Source organism: Dunckerocampus dactyliophorus, chromosome 5 (assembly GCF_027744805.1).
Source record: "Dunckerocampus dactyliophorus isolate RoL2022-P2 chromosome 5, RoL_Ddac_1.1, whole genome shotgun sequence".
NCBI classification, from domain to species: domain Eukaryota; kingdom Metazoa; phylum Chordata; class Actinopteri; order Syngnathiformes; family Syngnathidae; genus Dunckerocampus; species Dunckerocampus dactyliophorus.
Window position 1 is genome coordinate 14,213,113 of NC_072823.1, and position 15,047 is coordinate 14,228,159.

Here is a 15,047-nt window from a genome sequence, read left to right on the forward strand (position 1 = left end):
TTATCCCAATTGATCTTTTTTGTAGTCCAGTTAGTGTACTTTCATAGTTATTTCGCCATATCTCCGCACAATAAATAAGATGGTAAGACTAGAGAACAATAGCGAGTATGGAGTGATTTTTGGTCCAGAATGAATTTAGAATTATTTACTGTATTATTTATCATTTGTCATTTTATCTGTGATTTTTTTTTTATTAGCTCTTTTGTCTGTTTTCAGAACAGAAGGCGGTAGTATCGTCTGCAAATAATCCTAGCTTTAGGTCTTTTGCAGTTTTACAGATATCATTTATGTATAGGTTGAACAGTTTTGGCCCCAGGACTGACCCTTGGTGATATATTTAAGCATGCAGATGTACAGTATAGTCTCCTAGCTTCACATATTGCTTCCATATGCTAAGTAGCTTTTTACCCAGTTCAGGACTAAACCTCTGATTTCATACCTTTCTAGTTAGTTAATTCAGATATTGTGATTAATTGTATTAAATGCTTTTGTTAAATCCATAAATACTACAGCTGCACACTCTCTGCGATCTATAGCATTGGTAATTTCCTCGATGGCATGGCAATTATGCCTTTAGTGGCAAAGACGCTGAAATGTTAGCTCTGTATCCATACTAGAAACACAAAGAAATACATCACTACAGAATGGAGCAGGACCTTCAGGAATCTTCTGTCCAGTGGACATAAGATTAACTTAGCTTTGACCAAAATGCCGAGAAAAGTCACACCCAAAGTAAATGTGAAGCTGTCCTTGAACTACTTGGAGCAGAGGCATGGTGTTGGGCTTTTTTGAAAGCTAACAAGCTGAATTTATTAGAATCAGTGTCAGTGCTAGTGCGATGAGTTTGAATACACTGAAAATTAAGGATTTTTTAAAAGTTTGCATGAATATATATCTATATATATATATGTTTTTTTTGTCTATATAAGTTTTGTCATATATATATATGTATACGTGTATATTTATATATACATTTGACAGAAAAGTCTGCAGCAGCGTTGACTGCATTAGTTATTATGACTTTATGGATGTATGACCTGGTGTGGACTTTAACTGGAGTGTTTGTATAGATCATTGTCAGTGGAACAGAAACAATGGAACAGTTGGAACTGTGAGTCAGTTTTATGTTTGCAACTGGCCCAACATTTGTGTTTAACGAGCCTGATTTTGTAATTGTATTGGAATGATGTGTATCAGTCAAATATCAGCGAAATAAGCTTTCCAATGTTGTATAAGATGCCTTGGTATGCAAATAGAGGGCACTGTAAAACCCTGGTTTTGTTATGAGACTAGGAGAAGGCCCACTGGGCTGTCGGAATGCTAAGGGGTTAAAGATGTAATTGCCATGTAAATTTCAGGGTGGTTTCAATTGATAATCATAGCCAGAAATGGCACTCCACCACACATTTGATTGACTGTGATGAGTATAATCAGGGGACCATCAGGTAAAGGACTGGTGTTCCTGAGATAATAGGCTTGACAACTACACTTGTTGTCAGCCCAGCAAAAATACTGCTTCAAAAGGACAAATTGACGCTAACCTTTATTATTCTCTGCTTTGCCTGTCTTCCCCTCCATGCGCTTGGCTCAAGGGGAAGAGAAATAAGCCGGGAGTGGAAACGGCAGACACTCCAGACTCAGCACGTGGGCGAGGGGAGAAGAAAGCCATCAAGTAAGTGCCTCCGTAGCTGGTTGGGCTTAAATAATCTGGTGATAATGAACGTCATTTGGTTCCGCTTTAAGGCTCTCAATGTAAACACTGAACAAACCAGGTGGAAAACAAGGCCCAGGCTCATTTGATGAGCTCTGCAAGAGTTTGTTCAGGCAGCCGTGGAATGAAATCTTAGTGATTTCATCATCATAGATTACATGTGCATCATCTTGACTGTCAAGCTTTTGTCTTGGTGCTGCTACTGCACTTATGTTATGGCTTCTGTAGCTAAGTGCACTGAGCGTGCCACACCTATGATAAGTTTGGATAAGCAGAGGAAATGTGTGGTGGGTTGGTGTTATTCATTTTTTCATGAAATGTCAGAGTATAGAGGGATAAAGTGAATTTTAAGGTCCTTTTCTACTTGTAATGAAATGAGGCTATAGGTCACTACTGGAAAATGTCAGCTTTGTAATGCTAAGTACAATTCTTAATTCCACAAATGTATTTTTTAACCTGCTCATCACCACTTCTCTTTTTATATGCTGCTTTTTTGTGAATGTCACTTTTTCCCTTTTATTTAATGGTTTAAAGATGGTCACGTGAATGTTTTGTGAACTGAGTGACTTAATGTTTCACATTTGCTCTCTTCCTTACGGGCTCAAGCAGCATTGGTGTGCTCTGTTGTTCATCTCAGCTTCCAACTCTTCTCTGTGCATTGCCTTTGTCTCTTGCGCTGTAGCTCTGACCTCTGCTTTGTGACTTGTATGACATCAGTGATTCTGCTCACCTGTTCTTCCTCTACTTTGACTTTGTCTGTGATTTATCTCTCTACCATGTGACTCATGCATTCGTGTCTTCTTCTTACACCAAGGATGGGGGTGGGGCAAATTTCTGAATGCTTCCTCAAATGTGCTTCATTAGCGACATCATGCTAGGTGAACAGAATGTCATCACATGCTGTTGTACTCCTCTTTCCTTGCTACCTATCTTCTTCAAACGCTGTGGTGACATGTCCACTTCAGGCAGAAAAACAGCCTCTCATTTCATGCGGCTCAACTCTCTTCCTCAACCCGAGCCCTGGCTTCATCTCCAGAGGAGGGCTACCTGTTGCAAATGGTTGGTTGGTGTCGAGGACTTCCGCAGTTGTGTTGCTCTGACCTTTCTTTCTCTTTGGCCACAGTGATCTAGACAGAGACTTTTGGAATAACAATGACAGCAGCACAGTGCAGCAGAAGTGGAGCTCCTATCCGCCAAAGGAGTTCGTACTTAACATTTCTCCCTATGCCCCATATGGAGATCCTCGCCTCACACTCAAGTGAGTCTTGGTCCAAGGCTGGTAAGAGTCCTCCCCCTTGAGCAGGGCTGTAATGAGATAGGGGCACCACCACTTCTTTCCTTTCATTTTCCTTCTCTTTCCCTTCTCTTTTTCCTTCTTCTCCCCATACCCTTCTTTCCCTTTGTCTACGCAATCACCGCCATCATCTAATTAAACGATTCACTGTGCCGGACTGACGACAGTTTCAGTCGACAATTTCATTATTTACATAATTCTTTTGTTCGTCAGGAGAACTTTTTTCACACAGCTAGTTATATTTAGCAAAAGGCCATTCCAAAAAAGATTGTCGTAATGAATACAAACTGGGGATTTCAAGGCCGAGTGTTATTGTTAAATATTTTTGTGACAATAGGAACATCAAGAAAAACATACACATCCAATGTAACCACACTGGAGTGCATAAATGGTTGCTAATGATTACTCATTATAATCTGCTCTGGAAATGTGAGTGGGTAAAATGTAATACACGCACATTACAGCATTATTACTGCGGAGCAAAGCGGCACAGCCCTGCAACTCCCTCAGGCTCCCTTTGGCTGCTCCTCCTCACTTCCTGTCACCTTTTAATGAACACCCAGGCACATGTTCCCATGCCCGCTCTACTCCCTACAGCCCTGCAGGTCATACTAACTCCTGACCTCTAACTTCTCACCTCTCTCCCATGGAGTGTAACCATGGAGACGGACAACCCTCGTAGCCTTCCTCTCTAAATGATGATGTATATACATTACTTTAACCCACCTCTATAATTGTTGTGTGCCCAATTCTTTCCCTATGTGTGGTGGTTGTGGTGTTATTGTGGAGGGTTGACCGTTACACCAGGTTGCAGTGTTCACTTGTGGTTGACCTTCATCTGTGGCTTTCCTCTGATTCTATCTGTAATGTGAACGACACTAACACCGTAACACTTGATCTCCATCTGCTGTCTATCACAATGAGAGATATGACATTTTAACGTGATGCAATAAAAGTAATGTTTTCACTCAAAAGCCACTTGAATTCAGTAAAAGCCATAGCAAGGTCACACTTATCTCCCTCCAGGCAGTATGAGGGATGTAAGCTTAGACATCCTGCAACCAGGAATCTGTCAGATAAACTGTCTTATGACTGGTCATCTTTAATAGGCTGAGCTGTTAAGAAATGTGCACTAAATGGCCTGGAGAGATGAGACAGCAATATGCTGGTGAGGGTGGTGGATACAGTACATAGTTTCCTGTCTAAAAACTCTACCAGAAGATGATGGCTGCTGATTCTGGTGGACCAGCCTCAAACAACCCTGCAGTGCTTGTATTTTGAAAGTTCATTTTTTAAAAATAACCCTCAAGGTTGGCATTTATTGTCCATAAAGCTTCTTTATGCTCCAGTTATTTTTTGTCCGCTCATAGTAATGGGCAATTTTCAGTGCAAAATTGATTTCTTTTTCAACAACGTGCCAGAAAATATATAGTCATTGAAATAGTGAAAAAAACAGCAATTCGTTATTATAAGGGTTGTAGCAGGGGATGACCTTTTGACTCTGATCTGTTGCTTTATGTGATCCTCAAGCAGACAGCAGCAAAATCATTTCCTGTTTAAGATTCTCTTGAGATCAGCAGCTTTGACAGCTCTGACATGGGCCTCATTTTTCAAATAGGCGACCATCCTGTGTGATCAGTCGCCATCGTTAAGGAATTACTGCAGTTGAATGTCAATACTGCCATTTTTCAAATCTTTTCCATATATTTATTTAGCTGTCAGGACACAGTCGTAAACATCTCTGAATTGACAGGAATCATTAGTCAAATTTTCACGGTGAGACTGGTGGAATGTATTTACTGTATATGACACTTTTATCTTACCAATCTGATACATCAGAGGGAAGGAACTGTCAAGAGTAACGCAGCTATATTTCTTTTATAAATCACTTTTACTCCCAGTGAAACTCGGGCAATAAAGGGATGCCTGACTATCCTGCACATTCCTGTAAATACTTGTGTTGATTTATGGCCCCATTTATTTATGTGTTCCTACTTTTAATATGAGTAAAGACCTTGTCCACCTTGCGTTCAGCTCGATAAACGAGGCCCATGTCTGCTGTGTCAACCATTGCTCTAGCAGTGTCATCCATGCTGCTGTTGTGATTGATGACTTATCTATGTGCACAGTCAGGTCACAATCAAATTGGAAAGGTGACCTTCTAAGGGACTCAACACAAATATCACCCCCTGACCACAGCATGTTGAGCCTCTACACGAGGACGGTGCATGTTAATGAAATAGTCATGTCACCAGAGGGCACTGTGCTCTGTTTCTGATTATCCCTCCTTTCAAAGATGTGACATGCTTAATTCCCCAAACTGCATTGAGCTGTAATTCAAGTTGGCGACAGTCCATGTTAACACTGAAGTAAGCTCTCTTAGAGCTGTTCTATGGTTGAGTTGCTGTTGTGTCCTAAACACTTCCACTTAATAATAACTTGCCTGGTCTTGGAGTATTTTGACGGTAAGAAAGTTAGCTGACTTCTTGTTCTTACTGTGTTCACGTAAATGTCCGTGGCACGTGCACATATGTTATAACTGTCAGAAAAGCAAACTGCAATTTGGAGTTATTGTGTGGTCATGATAGGTTATACGTTCAATGATGGCTAGTAGGGGGTTAAAACGTGACAGGATTTGTTGTTTGGAGAAAAGCTATCTCCCACAGAACAGGGCAGCCAGAAGTCAATCAGATTGTGAACTATGGCATCGCTACTATGAATGATAACAGTAATATGGAAGTGGCAGTGTGCAAGGCATTATTGGAACCGCACATAAAGTGCTTTACACACAACTTGCAATCCAGCCTACCTGTTCCTAGCGTGGACTTTAGCGAGTGACGTGTGGCTGTTTTTTTCATCAGAGTTGAACAACTGCATCCATGTTAATGTTCAAGCAGAAGCTATAGTAATTCTACATTTGATGAATTTTACTTAAGATTTGTCAGATCCAAACACACAGATGTTCGGACTTGTCTGCACTCTTAATCATAGAGCGGTTCTATTTACGCTGGGCTTTGGATGAGCGACAAATTCCTAACACACCTCATACGCAGAAGAGACCTGTGTTGACAATTACGTGCCATGGTTGCTATATTTAGCTAGTAGCGGTGGGCATTAAAAGTCAAAGTGAGGAAGGGTTTCTTGCATGATGGAGTAAATACAACAATCAACAATGGGGAAGTATCCGCCGCGCAGGCGAGCTGGAGTGGAGCTCCACCTTTGTAGAGCCGTGTAATGCGGGTGCATTATGGAATTAACCCTTACATAATGCACCCCCACCCCTAACCAGCAACAGAGCCAAGAAGGCAGAGTGTGGACACTGGGCAACACCTTGCCTTGCTTGGGAAAACATGCATGGGTGTCCAAAGTGTGGTGCAGGGGCCATCTGTGAAACATGGCTAATTGCAGAAATAAAATAAACAAAATCCCAGTGAAGGTGGAAAAAAAGAGCAAAAAGGCGTTATGTAACTAGACAAAGGTAAAATGTTGATACTAATAACTAATAAAATACTGTCTTTAGTGTCTAATTATATTATATATTATATATTATATTTAATTATAAATTGTCTTTCATTATAAATATCAAACAACAACTGGATAGCCATGACATAAATACACAGAGACAAGTAGATAGGACAAAAACAATGAGCTGGCATTGTTCAACTATAAGCCGGGACTATTAATGTTGACACCCCTATTGAAAATCCAGTATTTGAATGACAGAATTCCGCAACTTCACAGAATGAAAGATGACGAGAGACAAGACACTACCAAGAAATAATAATCAACAACTATGTGAGCTCTAAACATGTAACTTATTAGCCATTTACAACAGTACAGCAAAGCACGCTGGGAAACAGGAAGTGCTGTTATCGAAACCATATACGTAGACGCCACACTGAGCGCTGAGCTTTATGTCAACGTCACAGCCATATTGGATGTGGCAAGGCTGTGCTGAAAGTGAATGCAAATAGATAAATACTTTCATAAAGCGCCTTTCTACAAAGAAATTTAAGCTCAGGCTTTTTGTTTATATATTCACACACGTACTTGGGAAACAGTTAGACACCAAAACCAATGTATTTGATCTTGTCAGGTGGCTAAGATAAGAACTTTATTCATCCCACACAGTAGTAATTCACATTATATCAGCTATAGAGCACAAAGTAGTGCTGAAAACCCATACACAGCATATATACTTTATATAGGTTTTAATGCAATAAAATAAGCATATAAAATAAGAACAGAATAATACAAATCAAATCAAATAATACAACAAACCCAACAAAACAACTGTACTCATTTAAGAGCATTGATCCAGTACTTTAGAACAATTTTACTCAAGACAAAGATATGTGATGTTACACATATTGGTATTGGTATTGGTTTCAGTTGATATTGGAATCGGAAATTGAGAGTTGGACAATATCGGCATATCGGTTATCTGCAAAAAAAGCCAATATCGGACATCTCTAATTATTTATTATTATTATTATATATTATAACAGCAGTTTATTTGGTCTCAAAAAATGTTCACAATAATATCGCTTAGCTTCAATTTGTGGGACAATAAACATTTCAAAACGCACCTGCATTGTTTTGTGACAAAGTGAAATAAAAAAGCTTGCTTGTCCAGTCATATTTTTTCGTCTTACTTTAAAAAAAAAAATTCATGTTAAAATCTTGTCTCGTCCTCGTGGACCCAGTCTTGTGCACTGTCTCGTCTCGCGAGTTGGGTGTCTCGTGACACCCCTAATAGCCAACGTTAATACAAACATATTGTATTCTACAACGAACGCGGCAAATGTGTGTTGGCCAACGAGGGGCTAGTGCCCCCATGGAATATCTAACCAAGGCAGACAGCACTTTCAGATAACAGCTCTCCAAAATTAAAATATAAAATTTTCTTTTCTAAAAAAAGAATGTAATCAGTGTTTTGCTGGAGCACTATTAAGCTAAATGTCACTTTCAGTGGCTCCTCAAAAGAGTCGATTATTTGAACTCTACTACAAACTATGGCTCTGTGTTGCAACCATAGAACTGCCTCATACAGTGGCACATCACGAGCACCAAATGCCTAAATGAAGGTGGGATGAGAGTTTAATGACCAGCGTCCACACTGCTGCTGCTGGTGAATGAAGGCCCAGACAAAGGGACCTCTTGGGTTTTCCACCTTTCACAGGCAAATGCTTCTCCTCTTCCCTGCTCTCTGCACTCCATCCCTGTGTTTGAACACACTGGACTCCAGACCTTTTTCATCTACCTGCTTCTCACTTGGCTTGGAAGGCTGTCTCCTCAAGCACTCTACTAATGTGTCTCACCTACTTAGCCATGTTGTTGCTCAACCTTTTTTCCTGTGTGTATGTTGTGTGCGTCTCTCTCTCTCTCTCTCTCTTACGCTCTTTGGTCTTTTTCTCCTCTGCCTGCCGTTGCTGTCCCTCTCTGTACCCACTCTCTGCTGCCATACCTCTGCTCCCTGTCTGTCTCCCTTAGTGGGGCAGTGTCGGGGTGTCAGAAAGGTGCAGCGACAGGACATGGGGATGATGGGGGTGGGCCTTATCGCAGTGACAGCATGAAGAGCATGATGACGGAGGGAGCAAAGGCTGGGAGATGGCAGACTGTCCAGGGCCACGTGCAGTCTGGAGGATTCAGACCCAGCAAGTGAGTTAAGAACTGGGGAGAGAGCAAGTCATTTGCACAGTTTTCAAATCAGCAGCAGCTATGTTTAGATCCATTCTGACTAAGCAAGGGAAATTCTCCAGGGCGGGAGGTAGGGCTCAATGTCAAGGTGATCAAGGTGCCATCCCATAGGAGCTCGAGCTGACACCACACTGACTCATGCCTTCAGCTCAACTGCACAATGGAACCCAACTGGCATGCGACTACACAGAAATAATGTAACTACACCACAATGGCTGAAATAATGTGCCATCCTTCAAGCAGCAAGCTTGTGGACTGCGTGATCTCTCTCCCGTTATGTATGACATCATCGGGAGTCTATATTCAGCGAGTATGAGGCTGTTAATTTTCAGTTGGATGTGATTTTTGCACCTTCCTTTGGCACCTTGTGATTTTCTTCCTCCACAACACATTCACTCTCATCACTCCACCCCAACCCCCCCTCCTCATCTTTCCTTTTTACCCCTTCTCTGTAATTGGTTTCTATTTTCGGGCAGCCATAAGAGTCTGTGTCTCTTGTGTTTGTGTCTCGCACCCCATTTTCCGACTCTCCTCCATCATCAACCTCTCCCGGTATCCTCTCCATCTTTCTGTCTCGGTGTACAACCACTCCTCCAAGTCTCTAAATCTTGTGTTTCATTTCGGCACAACCTGACATTACCCCTTTTATCTTTTATGTCTAGGCATTAAATATGATTAACGACACACTGAAGGCCAAAATTGCAAAATAACGCTGGGTGAAGTAATGCAAAGCGGAGTAAAATTATGTCAATAGCTCTCTCATGACCTACTTCTGGTCTGGGTTATGTAGTCAGCTGAGATCGGAGGATATACTTAGTTGGCTGCAAAAATGTGTGTTTTTAACAAACATTGCTAGGGACAGTGGTACTTACAGTGTACATACGTACATACGTAAGTAAGTTATCATGATGAACGCGTCACATAGCTTTATGTGTACTTAGTAAGAGAAGCAGTGTAGCAATAAAGAGAATCTTAAAAGGGGAGTGGAAAATGAGAACTTGACAGAGGGAGGGAGACATACTGTAGGCCTTGGTTGGCTAATGGATGTCTCTAGAGATGTAGCATGTGTTTAAAAGACCCAAAAAGACTCGGAGAGAAAGGATGACAGGCTGTCAGAGATTAACATTTTTGGTCAGTGGAGGAAATGGGGATCTCTCATCAGAGCAAAAAAACCTCACCAGGAAGGCATGGAAGCTGCAAAGCCATCAGCCAAACGCAACCGTGCCGCCCAGCGCCTGTTCGGACTGCGCATATCCGACCGCTGCCACCTCGAAACACTCCTCCACGCAGACAGCACGCTCACACTGCGCAGACACGCAAGGTGCACTGGCACGTGACGCAGGCGCGCAGGGCGAGCACACAGATGGCGCATGGTTGGCCGACGCTGGCGTACGAGCAGCAGGCGTCACAGGGAGCTCACTCGAGCTGCACCTTCTACTGCTATTTCTGCTACGGTTGTTACTGCTGCTGCCTTACATTACTCTCCTTCTCTCTCCTCTTCCTCCTGTCTCCAATTCCCCACGCTCCGCCCTCTGACTCCTTCTCTACTTTGTCCTCATCCACCACCTGTCCTCCTACTTCCTCTTCCGCCTCGCCAACATTAACTTCCTGTGTGGATGAACTTTCAATCCATCCTGATGTCAACCTGACTGCTTCTGTCTTGTCTCCCTCCTGCCCTCTGTCACCTTGCCTCACCTCTGATGGTTCTGTTGCCTTCCTCTACACCTCCTCTCCTACTTCCTCCTTATCTCTCCATCATCCTGTTTTCTGCTGGCCATGGCCACCTTCTCGTTTTCTTTCTTCCCTGCTCCTCTGCCCTCCCAGCTTTGGGGATCCAGTCTTATCCTACACTTCCACTCTGGAGCACATCCCCACCGGCCCTGCCCGCCCACGGACGTTGCTACGCCAACAGAGTCTCCAGCAGCCCCTCATCCACCCGCCGGGCTCTGGTTTTGGCCATCCTCCGACCACATCCCAGAGTTTGGGACAATTACACACAGCACCTGGACAGCCCGTGGGAGGTGGGGCTGCTGGGAGAGCAGATGGAGGTGGTGATGGCGGTGGTGAGGGTGGGGGTGCAGGTAAAAGAGCTATTCCACGGGCCACACGGGGCAGCCCCGCAGGAGCGGGTGCCTCTCGCTATAGGGGAGGTGGCGCGGGAGGCCGCTCACGTGGCAATCCTGGCAGCTGGGATTACATGATGGACCAGATCCGGAATCGTGGCCTGGATGTCAAATCCTTCCTGTAAGTCTCTACATGTATGTTTGTGGTGTCCTGTCGGGTTTGTGCATATATTTGCATGTAATTCCCAAGGTTTATATGCATATATTATATTTAATTACTTACTAATTGGTTTTTTATTTTGACAGCATGTGTGCTCTGATTTCATTTTAATTTAATTTATCCAGGGAAGGATATTTCATCTGTCTGTCCAAATTTATGCACACTAGTGCACACTAAATGACGTGTGTAAACATGTAAACATGCACTTGATCACACACACACACACACACACACACACACACACACACACACACACACACACACACATATATATATATATATATATATATATATATATATATATATACACACACACACACACACACACACACACACAGTGGTGGGCGTGCATTTGGTACCTCGGCCTTCAGTGGGACCTTAACCAATTTAATCCACCTCTTAGTACCACCATCCCGTTGCAGGTGTACAAACCATCAATAATATGCAAATATTACAAGGCGTGGCACTACAGAGAGAGGGGCATTTTGAGTATTGGGTATGAATACCATTATTTCCAAACAATGAAACATTAGTCACATGTCTGCTAGTAACTTTGAGCATTACGTAATTTCCACCATGGACCACCGGTGGAAGCTGCCTGTGTTACAGGCCTCTCACTGCGCAGCCTGGTCCCAGTGTTTGTTATGATGGTGGATGTCTGTTTTGGGTAATTAAAGGAAGACAGGTTGTGGTTGATTGCATGCTCATGGTAGTTAATGGCCAGTATCTATTTTAAACAATATTTCTCACTATCTGTTCTCTCATTTTCATTTTTCTTATGGACTCAATAGCATGAAACAGTATCAACAGTGCCAGTTTTTATGTCACATATGTCCATTAACAATACCGAAACATTATACTCACTCAATAATTTGTATACATTTGTAATAAATGAACAATCAATACAAATTCATATCGCGGGACAATAACTTGATTCACCAATACTGTATATCTTCTGTTTGACAATCATGTTGTGGTTTTGCTGCTTTACAAGTCTTTTAAATGTTAAATGTAAGTCACTCACTCTGTTTACACTGACATAGTTTCATCTTAATATCACTGCTTTCTTGAGCGCTTTTTCAATATATTTTCCTATCAATAACACACATCCCAAGTATACAAAAATGTGAATAAATGCACTCCTTATGCTTATGTGTATGAACACATGATAGTGAAATGACTACTGTATACCAACACACGTTACAATGGCCACAGAGATTACCTTCAACAAGTCATACTAACGCCGCCGTGACATCCAACCACACATGCACACAGGGTGAACTAAATCTTAAAGGGGTAGTACAGATTTTTTGACATTAAGTTGTATGATTTCCCCATCAGCAGTGTAGTGCATCAACAGTAACTTACCCCCCACTTGGTCCAGTTCTGGTCGGATTTCAGTGATTAGGAACGTAGTTCCGGTTAGTTGCTGGGTCTACTTAAGTAAAGAGATTGGCTTCTCACAACAATATGCGTTCAAAAGAGTAATACATGTACAACACAAAAATGTCTCCTCAAAAAAAAATCAGACCTCACAAACTTGTACTTTTCTCTTTTGTCGTATCACTGCGCCCTGTCGCTTTTTTTATTCTTATGTATGTGATGAAGATGGCTGTAACACTCTCATCTTCATCTGCTGTGGAAAACATACATAAACAAAATGGCTGCGTGTGTTTTTTTTAATCATTGCAACTGAAAGTTTCCCACGGCCCGGTACTGGTCTGTGGGCGGGGCCAAACCAGCTCGGTGGTTTACTGTTGAGTTACCATGGTGAGGACCCCTGCACTATAGTATGCTCCTTTGAAGCTGTAAGCCAGTTGTACTGCTTGTAAGATGCCTCAAAGTGCTTCTTCGTCCAGCAAATATTGTAATATAAAAAGACCAACAGGTTAAGTGCTCACACAAGGACTGATGTGACATACACATTTGCTAACGTTGGCCGAATTAATATTTCATATTGCATTTTATTCCTGACGCTTGGCTCAGAAAGTGAACCTATCTAGCGTATTCCCTTGGCTGAAAATCTATCTCGCTTATAGATGGATAATTTCATCGGGGAATGCTAACGGATCCACGCGATCAGCTCCCGTCGTAGTGCTCCTTGAATTATTCTTGCTCTCAAGTCCACCGGGTTCTCAATAAATGGTGACGCCATCTCCGAGTTAGTTACACAGTGAAAGAGCGACGCTTTCATAGCCGGTTTTAAGCTGAAAGTCTGGACGTAACCTGGTCGGATCCAGGTTATGAGTTTAGCCTAAGTTACCATGGTGATATAGCCGCTTTAAAAGAGAACTGCCTTTGTTGAACAGGCAGGCCCAGCTTGACACTCAACACACCTTGCTAACCAACTAAACTCGTTTCGCAGTGAATGCCCCAAGTCTCCTTCAGACTATTTAGCTTGTCGAACTGGGCTTTGTTTTGCTCTGATCAACAAATCAGCGGTCAGAAAAATGCTGACATTTTTGTGGCCAATCTGAAGAATTTATGGGTGAAGAGACAGCCCAATTGCTAAGTGACATCTGCCAGCACTACTGATTCTGAAGGCCCTAGGCAGATTAGACTGAAATGGCAGCACATAGAAGTTGAAATGAAGTGAAATGTGCGTGTTGCACTGGAAACGTTAAGTAAAACTTATTAGTATTAAAATTTGGCTGTATAAACAGTTACTACAAAATCATTCTAGTTGATGTTTGTGCTTGTCATGCTAATGTAGATGGATGAGGTCAAAAGCAGACAATTCTGAGGTTGGAATGTTTGAAAATCAGTGACATAAATGCTTATTGGATGTTAGCTAGTGATTGAGATGGATTAACATCTCATTTGGTTGAGTATATATCTCACCGTTATATTAAAAATATTACATTTTGTTGTGTATAGAAGTATATACAATAGGTGGTAATATAAAAGAGCACAGCTGAACATGTGCGATTAATGAAATAATGTATAATTGCCCATGAATCCATGCTGTCTTATCAGTGAGATTACGGTAAGTGCTAATGCTCCTTATGTGTCACAAAATTCTTTCCGAACTTTAAACTAAACGTCATCACAAGCTTTGGAACTGCCAGGGTGGGTCTGTGATAAGTTGTTCCGTGTTTATGCTGTATGCTCAGCTAAACAGTAACATCTGTTTGGATGGAATTCAGCCTGTCTCATGCAATTGTCTTTACAGGGCAGCGCTACAAGTTTACAATATTCATGAGGTGTCGGAGACAATCTCTATATTGGCTATTCATACAGTCCCACACAATTACATGATGTTATTTCTGTATCGCCCCGTGGAATAATCTATTAAACGCCCAGCTTAGGAGACACACAAGTAAGCCTAATTTTTATTTTATTTTGAGTATTGCAAACCTATATACTGTACGCACATCTTGTTTTTGGTTTCATATTAATGGTAAGCCCAGACTGATAGACATGTGTCTGCATGCTCGTATCACATGGTCCATGTGTCACGGTGCATCAGTATAAGAGCAAGGGTTAAGCAGCTGAAGCATTGATCTTATGTCAGCAGCACCATTACATCTACAACATATTGTTGCTTTAGGCCATAAGAGGATAGACTCACATGAGGCAGCAGGGGTGATGAGGATTGAGGAAGGACACTGCCAAGGTACAACATGTCTTTTATGTGCCTTTTCGCTGATTCCATGCTACAATCGCTGTTTTAACATTATTTTGCCCTTTTTTTATGTGAGGTTTAAGCTTCTGCGGGCATACAAGAGTGACACAGCTGGACTAATGCCGTCAGCTCACTGAGCATTAGCATTGTAGCACATGCAAGCAGCAAGGTCATTGAGTGAACAGCCCATTATAGTCAACTGTAGCTCTCATCATTATAAATATGAGTGAGAGGTCATTGTTGTTGTTGTTTCTCTGCAACAGCAACACCTCATATAATGGATGACAGAGCGCTGCCGTTCAAGCTACTTAATTTCAAACTCTGACAATTTTACAATCCCAGTGCTGAGTGAAACCGTCGATGTCTTGTCACAGATATCTAGCCTTTGAGCGTTTTTACCAAATTGATCTCCGGGGACATCGGGCTGCTTTTTA

General features: G+C 42.0%; 1 protein-coding gene across 4 annotated transcripts in view; it reads left to right on the forward strand.

The window, feature by feature from the left end:
• The window catches only part of syt7a (synaptotagmin VIIa), a 126,169-nt gene that overhangs the window by 74,148 nt on the left and 36,974 nt on the right, over positions 1-15,047 (forward strand). Inside the window, exons 3-6 of one of the 4 annotated variants that reach the window (XM_054777624.1) lie at positions 1,593-1,672; positions 2,835-2,969; positions 8,499-8,666; positions 10,530-10,949. In XM_054777624.1, coding sequence (XP_054633599.1) covers positions 1,593-1,672; positions 2,835-2,969; positions 8,499-8,666; positions 10,530-10,949 — 803 coding nt within the window. Of the gene's footprint in view, positions 1-1,592; positions 1,673-2,834; positions 2,970-8,498; positions 10,950-15,047 lie in introns of those variants that run through there. The other 3 variants (XM_054777626.1, XM_054777625.1, XM_054777623.1) reach the window with 3 other exon arrangements.